Below are 14,757 nucleotides of genomic sequence, written 5' to 3'. Positions count from 1 at the left end.
CATTGTACTCTATGCTACTTTCTCCCCACCCCCACCCTCCTCTAGCTTATCTCTCCACCCTTCAGGCTCTCTGCCTTTATTCCTGATGAAGGGCTTTTGCCCGAAACGTCGATTTCGAAGCTCCTTGGATGCTGCCTGAACTGCTGTGCTCTTCCAGCACTACTAATCCAGAATCTGGTTTCCAGCATCTGCAGTCATTGTTTTTACCTATATGTTTCTCAACCTCATTTCCCCATTAAATGGGAAAACAGACACTAGGAGTATGAGAGACTATTTAACACAGAAGAGAAAAATCACAGAGGGAAGCATCACTCAACATGATCACCCCAAGGGAGTTTGCTGCCACTTCCACTTAATTCCCCAACCTCCAATCTTCCTTTGCCACTTACCCTCTCTGCTCCTTATGCCATCTTGTCCCCTCACCCTGCCCATCTTCCTTATGCTGTTCCTTGCTCCCTCTAGTCTCATGTCCTCATCATTTAATCCTTTGGACTCTTTTACTCCTTCTCTTCCTCCCCTAGCCCCAGGGGAGTCCTCTGTATTCTCATCCTTCATCTGGATACCACACAGTCACTGCAACTCTGCAAATTACTTTTCATTGTGTATTAATTCAATTGCATTTACAATTAAAAATAAGAAATAAACAAATCAAGAGAAGTCATGATTTATTCCAAATCAGATGAGCAAAAACCATCTCAAGGTGTTGGATATTTACCTGATATTTCTTGTTCTGGCCCTTGTATTGCAAACAAATCTGTAAGCAAAAATATCTTGGTGAAGAAAACCATTTGTTGCTATCATAATATATTGCACACTGATGACTGTCTTCTGATCTTCTTTTCCACTGTCCCTGCTTCATTTGCCCTTAATGCTGCAGCTAAGGGGAAATGTGAATGTAACACCCACTTCCTTGAGGAAGAGCTGCATCCAAAACCCTCTCAATCAAAACCAACACATTCTCCCCATACAGCATCATTCCCTGCAGACTTCACCAATTTAAGCCAATCTCCCAATTGTTGATTGCTTCAAATATCATTGGGGAGAATGCAGGGTCCTGCTTGAAGGTGGGCATATTTTCAGCAGTGAGAGGTTTTGGAGATCATAGCTACAGCAGCAAGATTGACAGTGGAAATGCTGGCATCAAATCAGAGTCACACATTGAACAGCATCACACTTTGTCCACTCACCAGATACCTCTATTAATGCTGTCACCAAGACAGCATTTGGAAAGCACATCAATCATGGGCACCTTACAAAATCATCAAAGCAACATTCATAGCTGTCCAAGCCACGGACCCAAATGTTACAGTAATTGAACTTTTAGAAAATTATGTTTCTCAATTTGCTCTTCAACTATTTCCATTGTAAGATTATTGTAATTCTAAATCAGGAATTCATCTGCATTAATATTGAAATCATTGGTAGAGATTTAAAGGTGATGTTGCCTTACTCAGGCAATTGGAGAATCTATTTTGTCCAAACAAATTATATTCTAATCAGGCAGTCTGATTAAGCGCCAAGTGGGGTGGAAAGCCTACCTTTGGGAGCTGCTTGTCAATCAAGAAATTGGTAGTTCTCCAATACTGAGAAAACCACAGAAATTTGTTTCATTTGTTCACGAGATGTTGGTGTCACTGGCTAGACCAGCATTTAGAGTCATAGAGTCTTAGAGTCAGAGAGATGTACAGCATGGAAACAAACCCTTCAGTCCAACCCGTCCATGCCGACCAGCTATCCCAACCCAATCTAGTCCCACCTGCCACCTTTGGCCCATATCCCTCCAAACCCTTCCTATTCATCTAAATGCCTCTTAAATGTTGCAATTGCACCAGCCTCTACCACTTCCTCTGGCAACTCATTCCTTATTATTGACTATTCCCAATCACAAATAAGAATCAACCACATTTCTGTGTGTCTGGAGTCTCATGTAGGCCAGACCAGGTAAGGACAGCAGATTTTGTTGCCTCAAGGCCATTAGTAAGCTGGGTGGAATTTTACAAAAATCAAAAATGGTTACAAGTAGACCAGCTTTTAATTTTATGTTTATTTTATTGAATTCCAAATTTCATTTCTGCCATGTTTGGATTCAAACTCAGGTCACTAGCACATTAGCTTAAACCTCTGGATTACTAGACCAGTGACAATACGACTATTGGATTTTGCCTCCTGTAAAGAAAGAAGTGGATCCTGTTCAATTTCATATGGGCACTTCACCAGTGAGTGCCGATAGATTCCTATGGTGAGTGAAGATGTGAAGAGGGTGATGGAATTTGGAAACATGTGCATGGGGTGAGGCTTCCTGCACTGTAAGCCTCTGCTAATGCTGTGCCCCTTAATTAAGCATCATAAAACCCATCATGAGAGATCATTTTCGGCAAGTTGATGGAAAATCTGACCTGGTTTCCTGGATGCCTTCCTGTTTGTAATGCCGTCTCTGCTACTTGTATTCAACTGAATTCTGCAATGGGCCTCTGAACAGAAATCTCATCTAGAAGCCTTCCTAAACTGGATTTAATTGATGGGAGACAGATGTGTAACGGGATTTCCATACCTCATAATTGTAGACCCATGCCTGATTTTGGGAATGGGATGGGAATTTAATGTCTGCATTAAATTCTGCTGCTATTGCTAATAATCTAAAACAGAGAGAGAAATGAAGAGAAACTCCATGCCCTGCCAGCCCAGTAAAACTCATCTCAAATATACGTTTCTCAAGACTCTGATTGTACCAGCCTTGGCATGAAGTTTGGACTGAAGCTGAAACCTTTGTCTACCCTTTAACCATTAAGCCCTTTCCCCAAGCAAATCAGATCTTTGGCTCTTCGGAACCAATCATTTCCCAGCCTTTGCACCGAGCAGAGATTCCTAGCCCCGGAGGCATAATATTTTCCTAATGCCCACCTTCCTATTAAATAAGAAAATATGGCTCTAAGAATATGATGGACTATTTCATGTAGAAGTGAAAAATCACAGAGATAGACAGCATTTAAAACAATCACCCCAAGTGAATTTCTCACCATTTCCATTAACCTCTCACCACTCTCCATTTGCCCTGTGTCAACTACCCTCCTTGTTCCTAATCGTCATTACCCCGTGTCACCTCTCTTGGTCCTTCATACTCCGCCTTCCTTCCACATCTCTCCTGTCCTCCTCCCCTTTGACCTTTCCTGTCCCCTTACCCATTCCCTTCTTCTCCTGGGCCCAATGATCCTTCACTTTCTCACCCTGCTTCACCTGGAGTCTATGCAGTCACTGCAGCGCTGCAACCTACTTTTCATTGTGTTTTAGAGCAGTTTCATTGAAACAGTGAAAATAAGAAGAACTAAGTCAAACCAAATCATTATATATTTCAATACAGCAGGTGAGAAAAGACAATGGTTCGGTGTTTTAGGTTTCCCTGGCATTAGCTTTGCTTTCCGCCTTTTCACGGTACTGGGTTCTGCAATGACGCAAGAGAGATATGTTGAAGGAAATTATCTGCTATTATAATAATTTTTCCAATTTGAAATGTTAGGGTTTTCTGATCCTCTTAGCTATTGTTTCTTCTCTATCTCTCCTTCATGCTGCAACCCAAGGAGAATTATGAATATAACACCCATGCATGGGAGGAAATGCTGGACCCAGAACCCTCACAGTCTCAGACCACACTTTCTCTAAGAGTGTTGCCATCAATATTCACCAACTTAACCAAATCTTCCAAACAGCCAGTCCTAAACTCAAACAGAATCAGCAACTAACATGACAACTGTTAATAATCACCATAGGTATCAATGGTTGGACATGCGGTTTCCTTCCTACAGATGGACACATGCTCAGCTGTGGGAGACTATGGGAGGACAGTGGCTTTTCTAGTTTATTCTACCCTTGGGATGTGGTTCTTGTGGGGATAATATCAAGGGCAGTTAACCACATCGCTGAGAGTCCTGCATTATTATAGGCTGGACTGGGTAGGGATGGGCAGATTTCCTTCCATTAAGGAACTAATTATTTTTTTAAATGACATTTGATTATAGCTTTGTGTCTCCACAACTGAGAATAGCTTTCAATTCAAAAGGTTGTTTTGGTGAATTGACATTAAATTCCACCTTGAAGAAAGTGAGGACTGCAGATGCTGGAGAGTCAGGATCAAGAATGGAAAAGCACAGCAAGTCAGGCAGTATCAGAGGAGCAGGAGCGTTGATGTTTTGGGCATCAGCCTTTTATCAGGAATGTTGAGGGGGGAAGGGGGGTGAGAGATAAATAGGAGGGTTGGGGGTGGGGGTTGGGGTAAAGTAGCTGGGAAGGTGATAGGTAGATGCGGGGGGGTTGATAGTGATAGGTCAGAGAGGAGGGTGGAGCAGATAGGTGGGAAAGAAAATGGACAGGTAGAACAGGTCAAAAGGGTGGTGCCAATTTGGAGGGTTGGATTTGGGATGAGGTGGGGGGAGGGGAGGTAAGAAATCAACATTGATGCCATGTGGTTGAAGGGTTCCAAGGCTGAAGGTGACGCGTTCCTCCCCCAGGCGTCGGGTGGCTTGGATTTGACAGTGGAGGACGCCCAGGACTTGCATGTCCTTGGAGGAGTGGGAAGTAGAGTTGAAGTGGTTGGCTACAGGGCAGTGGGGTTGTTTGGTGCGTGTCCCAGAGATGTTCCCTGAAATGTTCCGCGATTTGGTATCCTGTCTCCCCAATGTAGAGGAAACCACATTGAGAGCAATGACATAGCAGATGAGGTATTTGGATATGCAGGAAAATCTCTGCTGGATGTGGATCCTTTGGGGCCTTGGACAGAGGTGAGGAAGGTGGTGTGAGCGCAGGTTTTACGCCTCTTGTGGCAGTAAGGGAAGGTGCCGGGAGTAGAGGGTGCATTGGTGGGTGGCAGGGACCTAATGAGGGAGTCGCGGAGGGAATGGTCATGGCGGAATGCCGTTAGAGGTGGGGAGGGAAATATATCTCTGGTTGTGGGGACAGATTGGGGGTGGTGGAAATGGCAGAGGATAAATTCCACCTGCCAACGATGCGATTTGAACCAACTTGGACCTTTAGTGTCATTATTTCTATGCGAGAGTAACAAGATTTTAGTGTAACTCTAAATCACAAACTGATATACATTGGTGGGGGTTTACCATATGTGATGATGTTGTTAGGTAGTTGTAGATCTGGTAGGAAATATTTTACTTTTCTTTGGAGGGCGCAATGCAATTACATTCTAGCCAGACACTTCATTGATGTATATCAGTTTGTGGTTTAGAATTACACTAAATCTTGCTGCTCTAGCATAGAAATAATGCCATTGGACACATCATCTAAAGGCCCAAGTCAAATCCCATCAAATTGGCAGGTGGAATTTAATTCCAATTCATCAAAACAATCTTTTGAATTGAAAGCTAATCTCAGTTGTGGAGACTACAAAGCTATCATCAATAGATCCAAGTAGTGTGGAAAATCTGGCCTCAAGAGTTACTAGTCAGAGGTCAGCGACTCTAGAACATCAGCAAACTAATTGAGAACTGTTACAATCATAGGAAATTGGAATCTGCATCTGCACTTCTCTTAATATGATACCTTCTCTTTTGCATATATTCTGTATATAGTCATATTTCATAAGGCATTTCTTTTAATCACAAGAGTGTCGATCTCACATTACAGTACAGTGATAAGGTGACCAGACCCATGTAACTGCATTCTTCAGTAAAACTTAGTAACTGTCCAGTATTATGGGAAGAAGTGACTAGGCAAGCCCAGTGGGGTGGAGTGGGGTGGGGTGGGGGGGTCAGCAGTGGTAGGGGTCGATTAGCGATGGTCTTTAAAGTTTATTGAGATACTGAACCATGTAATGGAGAAGCTCACATAGAAGTTTAAGAAGGCTCAGGAGAAGGCCCATAGGAGGGGATATGGTTAAATACAGGAAGCATCAATTAGCAACAATAAGCAAAATATTCAGCCAGTTCTATGGTGGGTCGGGAGTGCAGACAAAGTGATTGAGGCACTGGTGCTGTAACAGCACATTAAACATGACCACAGTAATCTGCTGAAGTCCCACCAGCAGGAGATACTGAGGGATGAGATGAACACTTCCTGGTGGGTGTGGCAAACCAGTTATAAAAATTTGACTCCCCGAATGACGCAGATTCAAAAATGAATTTTAAGGTAAATAGTTATAAAACTAGTTTTAAATTGGATACCGGATTAGTGTCTCAGTACTTTCAGATTCTCAGCCATGGTTGAGGTCAAGAATCTTCAAATTGTCATCCATTCAAATTTGGAGCTCAGGAAATTTTAGAATCAGAACATGAGCCTCATGCATGCTACAGTCCGTTGGAGAGGCATTGGAGAGGTTACAGAGAATTTGCATTTGAATCTTAACATAATGATTCTTTATCAAATGCTGCTCATACAGCTTTCAAAATTCTTCAACTGGAGCAGCGAGGCTTACTACAAGCTGGAAGAACAGCAGTTTATTTTCAGCTTGGGAACCCTGCAGCCTTCAGGATACAATACCGAACACAATAATGTGAGCACCTGAACATCTTCTTCTATGACATTTACTTAACTCCACATCCCACACCCTGTCATGACATGGCCTGCTTTCAGCACAGCCAACCCATTTTCGACTACTAATACTCTCCATAAGCAGCTTTTCTTTCTCCCTGGCTTATCATTATCCATCTCTTTATCCACCTTTCTCACCCTCCAGCTCCATCGCCATCTATCACCTACTCCTTTACCCCCCTCTACCCCACATCTTCAGCATATATACAACCGTTTCTTAGCCACTACTTAGTTCTGAGACAGGGTCACTGGACCCAAAACATCTCTCTCCACAGATGCTGCCAGACATGCTGAGTGTCTCCAGAAATTTCTGTTTATGTTTCTGATTTCGGGTATCTGCAGTTCTGGGTTTTATTTTTGTTGTAGATGCCAAACTTGTCAGGGCTCAGTTACCACCACGTACACTCCAACCATTGCAAGATGCTGAGGGAAGCCTTCATTTATTTCATATCAGATACTGAGAACAGCATGGAAAGATATTAGTCAAGAAGGAGCCATCAGAGGCATTCCAGAAAGTGGTTTGCTTTTTCATCATAAAATTACAGGAAGGGAAGCAGCATGCAGGCCATTCATTTACTAGACCTCCCAATACCTTTGGATTCAAGTGGCACTGTCCCTGAAAACCCAGTTTTCTCTTTTGTTGGGAATCAATCCTTCCTTGAAGAAGATAATCATTTTGTGGCACAGAATCTACCAAGGAGATGTACTAATAGCAATGGCAGCTAGTCAGATGAAGACATTTCTCCTAGGGTAGAAACCCAGACTACTATAGAGAATAAAGAACAATATAAGTTCAATCATTTCAGAAAGTTATTGAAGCTCCAAAAAATCTTTATAGTCAGCACTGTGACCACAGAATTGAAATATATTTTGGAATGTGCATACTGGCAAGAGGTTTCAGAGTTTCAAAACAAGTTCACAACCACTGAACATTCAGTCAGAGCAGATGGGTTTTCACCTGCACAGGCAAAATTCAACAGAGTGCAAAGCACCTTTGTTATCATGCTCATTAAACACCAGAGTGAGGACAAAGCATTTCCAAAAAAAAATTCAATCCTCATAAAGGCTCATCAGGAATTATGAATTCAAATAGCTAATGAAAAGCTCTCCAGAGAAAGAGACCCTTTAGTTCAAAGGAGATCCAGCTAATTTTCAACATGCTGAACTTGTTGATATTAATAAATGGCAGCTGTTGATTGCAAGGGAAACCCATTAGCAAGCTATGAAACCATGGAAACACAGAGAGATTTTTAAATTGAAACCTAAAAGGCCGAAATATGGAGTTCCAAAAGATGCAGAGTGCCTTGGCAAAGGTTAAAGTTGGGCATCAGAATGAACTTAAGGAAATCTGAATATGACAAGAATTGGCAGAGTCCAACTATCTCAGTCAAACTAACACATTAAATGTCCACTTGGTAGCAGTCACATAACATCATCAAGTCTGACAGGCTGAAAGCAAGAAGATTGTAAAAGATTTCCTGCCTTGCACCAAATGCCCAGTGTTTTCACCCAAGTGACACAACAGAGACTCAGGGAGGAGCATCTCTGTATAGAATTCCAAGCTGCCAGTGAACAGTTACTCAAAGAAACATTACTACTACAGTTCATAAACAACGACCTAGTCTTTCAAAAGGAAAAATAGGGAGACAGAACAAGAATCTTTTTTTTTTGTTAATGACAGAAATGACCTGAATAATAAGGTTGACCTGTCAAGTAGACCTGCAATTCTGGGTATGACACAGGAATTTGCTATTAATCTTTCGGTAGTGGTTTCATGTATTGTTGCTGAGTGAGCAGTCCTACTTTCTCATTGATTTTTCCAAGATGATTGTCTACATTTTGGCAACTCATGCTGCAGCATGTATTGACTTGATATTGATATGGGCAGAAAGAGAAATTCCTATCCTGGGAGGAGTGGAGCATTCTTCACATTTTTACCTCCACCACTGTCTTCAAAACACCCTTCATTCATATTTCCATTTATTACATTCATCCCTACATCAGTGAGGAAAACAGCGAGAAAAGTAACTGAGAATTTCTTCACTCTCAGGATGCTGTGATCATTCAAGTCCGGAAGCCCTTTGAATCTGTGTTTTCTTGATTTGCCTTTACTGCTGTTACATTGAAGTCTTCTTCAGTGTCTCAGTCCAAAGAGCAGCTATTGTGAGAAGCTGTCATTCCACGCAATCAATGAACACCTCCAAAAGACAACTTGAGACATATTTCTGTCCTACCATTCCTCTAATGGATCAGAGGATGCTGCTGGAAATTGATTCCTCAAGCCAACAGACTTGGGGTGGTGGCAGAGGTGGGAAAATGGGAAGTGGAGTAAAACGAATTACATTTTCATGGCCAACTCTTAATTATAAAAAGGTGCACTGTAAAATAACATGTGACAAGGTGTGGAGTAAAGGAAATTAAAATTCTGCACACTACTCTTGATACTCCGAAGCTTGCATTTTCCAGCAGAAATAAAAATTCCTTCACATCCAGCCAAGTAAAGCTCATCCTAAATTAATCCCCTCAAAATTCCAACCACTATCCAACCTCGGAACAAGGTCTGTCCAAAACTGCATGAAAACACTTGCTATTTCCAAAAAAGAATTCTCTTTCTGATGCTCTGAATGCCGTTCAGACTATCATGGAGAAAATTTCATCTTGCTTGACACCAATAAACACGCCCCGACATTAATTTCACAAAATCCCAACAACTCTCCACTATCAACACAAACTCTGGATTAAAAGTCACCCTGTTCACTCTATATTGTTCCATTCACCACCCTCCAAAGTTTACCAGTCAGACAATCATACAACTGATCCCCTCGCAATCAAACAATACAAATATTGCAAGTCTTGAAGTTGGGAAAATTTTCCTCATTTACATCTCCTCATTAAACAGGAATCCAAGCTCTGGGAATATGAGAAACTATTTCTCACAGAAGAGAAAACTTCAGAGATACCACACTGAATACAACAACCCCAAGATGGTATTCTGTCACTTCCATTTACCCCTGTGATGTCTATTCCCTCCTAGTCACTTATCCTCACTGCTCCTAATTGCCAACTTCATATCCTGTGTCCCAACTCTGTATCCATCTTCTCTCTTCTATTCCTTCTCTCTTGTCTTCTATCTTCCCCTCATTTAATCCTTCCTGTACTCCTTTCCAACCTCACTTAGGCCCAGTGATCCCTGCATCTCTCATCCTGCTTTATCTGGATACTGCAATCTTTGCTGCTTACTTTTCATTAAGTCTTGGTGCAATTTCATTGAAATATCAAATAAAACATTATACATTCAGATACAACAGGTTAGCAGAAATCAATGGCACTGTTCTGGATATTCACCTGGCATTACTTTTGCTGCTCGTTTTTTTAATCTGATCAGTTCTGCATGGACATAAGAGAGATATGTTTGTAAAAAAAATCATTTGTTGTTACATCAATTATTCCAAATTACAATTACAATCTGATCTTGTCTCTGCCGCCTCTCCTTCATCTCCCTTTGCAGCCCCAAGGGAATTGTAATTATGTCACTCATTGCCGGGAGGTGGTTTTGGATCCTGAAAGTTTACATTCATAACCAACTCCGTCCCCACATGCAGCACCACTGCCAATAAGACTTCATAAAGTTAATCAACTCTTCCAAACATTCACTAACCCCAGCAAGTTGGGCCCATTTAAGAATGCACAACTACCCTACAAAATGCTGCTGCTATATCATATAAAATGATCAAATCAGAGTCACACATCGACTGATGTTCCACACTGCCCACAATTCACACACATACTTTGGACACTACCATTCATGCCTTCTCTAATGTGGCTGTTTATGCTGCATGGCACAGACATTGTTAAAAATCACTCAACACCAGGTTATAGTCCAACAGGTTTAATTGGAAGCACACTAGCTTTTGGAGCGATGCTCCTTCATCAGGTGATTGTCCAACTCAGCACAGACATCATTCTAGTACCAAAGCTACACTCATGATGCCAAAACTGTTGATGCACAAAATCTGGGATTGCAGTATTACAACACGGCAACTAAGATTTAAAATTATCATGCATCTTTTTCAATCTGCTCTTTAGGTATCTGTTGGAAAATCAATGCAGTTAAAACAGGAACTCCTGACGTTCCTGAGACAATTTCCAAAAAAAATCCTCTTTCTGACACTCTGAATGTAGTTGGACCACCATTGAGAAAATTCCATCTCACTCAATGCTAAGGGGCGGCATGGTGGCTCAGTGGTTAGCACTGCTGCCTCACAGCAGCAGGGTTCCAGGTTCGATTCCAGCCTTGGTTGACTGACCGTGTGGAGTTTGCACATTCTCCCTATGCCTGCGTGAGTTTTCTCCGGTTTCCTCCCACAGTCCAAAGATGTGCAGGCCAGGTGAATTGGCCATGCTAAATTGCCCATTGTGTTAGGTGCATTGATCAGAGGGAAATGGGTCTGGGCGGGTTACTCTTCGGAGGGTCATGTGGACTTGTTGTGTCAAAGGGCCTGTTTCCACACTGTAGGGAATGTAATCTAATAAAACACATCCCAATGTTTATTTCACAAAATCCCAACAACTCTCCATGTCAACACAAACTTCACTCTTTGCATCCCGTATTATTCCATTCACCATCCCCCAAAGTTAATCAGTCAGAGCCCAGGTACCAAACATTCCTCATCCTTGGCAGCAAGCAGAAATTCCGAACCTTGAAGCCAGGAACATATTCCTCATTCGCATCTCCACATTGAACAGGAGATTACACTTTGTGAATGTGAGAGACAATTTGTCATTGAAGAGGAAATCACTCAACACAATAATGTCAAGAGAGTTTTATGACTCCTCCAGGCCCTCGACCACTCACCTTGCATCATTTCCCCTTTGCTACTTTTCCTGCCTACTCCTAATCACCACTTCTATGACCTAGGTCTCCAAAGGACACCAATGCAATAGTAGCAAACTACAAACAAGAGAAGACCATATGCTAAGTTGTATTGAGTTCCTCTACCCTCAAAAGATAGGGGAAGGCAAGCCTGACATAATTGTGAGCTACTGCTGAGATAGTTAAATTTCATACATTTTGCTTTGTAAACCTGGGTCGACTAACTTCGGTTATAATTTGTTTTTGGAGTTTTAACCCTGGGTTCCTTACCCCCCTCACCTGTGTCCAATCCTCCCGTCATCTTCAGTATACCTCTGCAACTTACCATTATATCTTAGTGCAGTTGTATTTAAACATTGAAAATAACAAGAAAAGGAATGAAAAATACATCATTGTACATTCTGATAGATGTTTACCTGGTACTGGTTTTTCCCTAGGCTTTTTAATCTCAATCAAATCTGCACAAAAATGAAGGAAATACATTGGTTAAAAAAGTCATCAGCTGTTTGATAAATATTACAAATTCAGTTATGAAAAGAGACTATGTAGGCTGAAGCTGTTTCCTTACAGCAGAGAAGGACGAGTGGTGATCTGATTTTTTAAAATTCACTCTTGGGACATGAGTATCACTGACTGGGCCAACATTTATTGCCTGTCCCTAGTTGCCCTTGAGAAGACAGTGCTGAGCTACCTTCTTGAACTACTGCAGTCCATATGCTGTATGTAGAACCACAATACCCTTAGGAGGAGAATTCCAGCATTTTGAACCAGTGACACTTTAAGTATGGCAACATATTTCCAAATCAGGATGGTGGATGGTTTGGAGGAGAACGTGCAAGTGATGGTGAACCCAAATATTTGTTGCCCCTGTCCTTAGACTCATGGATTCATAGAGATCTACAGCACAGAACAAGGCCTTTGACCCATTGTGTCTGTGTCATTCCAAAACAATCATCAAGCTGTTCCAATCACATTTTCCCGCACTTGGCCCATAGCCTTGTATGTTTTGGTATTACACATGTACATTTAAATATTTCTGAAATGTTATGAAGGTTTCTGCCTCTACCACCCTTATAAGCAGTGAGTTCCAGATTCCATCACCCTCTGGGTAAAAAAGTTTTTCCTCTTCTCCCCTCTAAACCTTCTGCCCCTTACCTTACATCTGTGTCCCTGGTCATTGATCCTTTTATTACGAGGAAAAGTGTTGTATTTGTGGTTCACTAGAACCATTTAAAAAAAAAATCATGAGGTAGATTGAGGGAAAGCCAGAAGAGGGAATACTTTATTATATGTTCTCTCAGCTCCACAATTGGTCTCATACTACCCCTCAGGCTCCAGCACAAGGTCACCTGACCTGCTCTCTTCAAAGGATAATACTGCTAAGGAAAGTATGGAAACAAAGCGGGAGGGATGTTATGTTGCTGGGTGCGACTAACATCCCTCCCGCTTTGTTTCCATACTTCCCTTAGCAGTATAATTACACCCAACAATTATAACTATCACACAAGCATTGTGTCTAACATATACACTTTGTCGTCTAACATATACACTTTGTCGTCTAACATATACACTTTGTCAGACATATATACAAAAAAAAGCACAGAAAAAGAAAACCTTCTGCAGCCTACATTTACATTATGAGTCTGTCAGCGAGGTGGTGATTCCTCATCTCAGGAGCCTTTTCTAGTGCAGTGTTCCGGGTTTCTGGAAGTGCCTGGCGTTCCACCTACAATCCTTCTCTGATTGGCTGCTTTTTCCATGTAACTGTTGTTGCTTACTCCCTGGATATGGCCAACCTTGGCTCGGTGACACATGACATGGTCGACACCACTGGCCCCATATGGATTGGCTTGGTATTCTGAAGGACGTTTGCCCTGTTGGTGAGGTGTGGCAACCAGAAAGTCCAACACTCTCCTCCAGAATAGTTCATCTCGAATATGCAGGATATATGACAACAGTCCTGTTCGAGCCTCCACCACTACTAGTATGCATTTGTCCTAATAAGTATAATTCCAGCCAATACAATCTCTCCTCTGTAGATCACCCTCAACTTTGAGGTGCCTGCCCTTTAGGCCATCTGCTTTTCTTGATTTCACACCACCATCTCTCCGATCTCTTAGAGTCATAGAGTTATAGAGATGTACAGCATGGAAACAGACCCTTCGGTCCAATTTGTCAACTAAGGTTGAACATTGAGGATGCCAACAAGCACTGGGTTATCATGTGTGGCATGTTCCTGTACATACTGAGGAACGTGCTGATTCACCATCTAAGTCTTGTGAGATTTTTAAGGCCTGCTTCAAGGTTTCAACAAACCGTTCCGTCTGACCATTTGTAGCAGAGTGATATGGAGCTGATCTCACATGTCTGACTCCGTGATTTTCCAACCATTCCTCGAACTTTTGTGCTACAAACTGTGAACCACTATCACTCATGACTTGTTCGGGGTTCCCGAACCTGACAAGAGATATTTGTATCGTCAATAGTCACAGGTGAGGTGCCAGAAGACTGGAGGTTGGCTAACGTGGTAATGTGCTACCATTATTTAAGAAAGGTGGTAAGGACAAGCCAGGGAACTATAGACCGGTGAGCCTTACATCAGTGGTGGGCAAGTCATTGGAGGGAATCCTGAGGGACAGGATTTACACGTATTTGGAAAGGCAATGACTGATTAGGGATAGTCAACATGACTTTGTGCGTGGGAAATCATGTCTCACAAACTTGATTCAGTTTTTTGAAAAAGTAACAAAGAGGATTGATGAGGGCAGAGCATTGGACATGATCTATATGGGCGTCAGTAAGACATTCAACAAGGTTCCCCTGAGAGACTGGTTAGTAAAGTTAGATCTCATGGAATACAGAGAGAACTAACCATTTGGTTACAGAACCGGCTCAAAGGTAGAAGGCTCAAAGGTGGTGGTGGAGGGTTGTTTCTTCAGACTGGAGGCCTGTGACCAGCGGAGTGCCACAAGGATAGGTGATGTGTCCAGTACTTTTCGTCATTTATATAAATGATTTGGATATGAACATAGGGGATATAGTTCGTAAGTTTGCAGATGACACCAAAATTGAAGGTGTAATGGACAGTGAAGAAAGTTACCTCAGATTACAACAGGACACCAAAATTGGAGGTGTAATGGACAGTGAAGAAGGTTACCTCAGATTACAACAGGATCTCAATCAGATGGGCCAATGGGTTGAGGAGTTACAAATGGAGTTTATTTTAGATAAATGTGAGGTGCTGCATTTAGGGAAAGCAAATCTTTGCAGGACTTAGACATTTAATGGTAAGGTCCGAGGGAGTGTTGCTGAACAAAGAGACCTTGGAGTTCATAGCTCTTTGAAAGTAGAGT

General features: G+C 42.0%; 1 protein-coding gene across 1 annotated transcript in view; it reads right to left on the bottom strand.

Annotated features, from left to right (window-relative positions):
- Positions 1–14,757, bottom strand: part of LOC122557459 — a 170,559-nt gene that overhangs the window by 22,156 nt on the left and 133,646 nt on the right. Inside the window, exons 15-17 of the mRNA XM_043705218.1 lie at positions 11,821–11,862; positions 9,877–9,918; positions 716–754 (exon numbers count right to left, since the gene is read on the bottom strand). Coding sequence (XP_043561153.1) covers positions 716–754; positions 9,877–9,918; positions 11,821–11,862 — 123 coding nt within the window. The remainder of the gene's footprint in view (positions 1–715; positions 755–9,876; positions 9,919–11,820; positions 11,863–14,757) is intronic.

The sequence above is a fragment of the Chiloscyllium plagiosum genome, chromosome 15, assembly GCF_004010195.1.
Source record: "Chiloscyllium plagiosum isolate BGI_BamShark_2017 chromosome 15, ASM401019v2, whole genome shotgun sequence".
Lineage (NCBI taxonomy): Eukaryota > Metazoa > Chordata > Chondrichthyes > Orectolobiformes > Hemiscylliidae > Chiloscyllium > Chiloscyllium plagiosum.
Note: the sequence above shows the minus strand (reverse complement) of the source record. Positions and strands in the feature narration are given on the sequence as shown.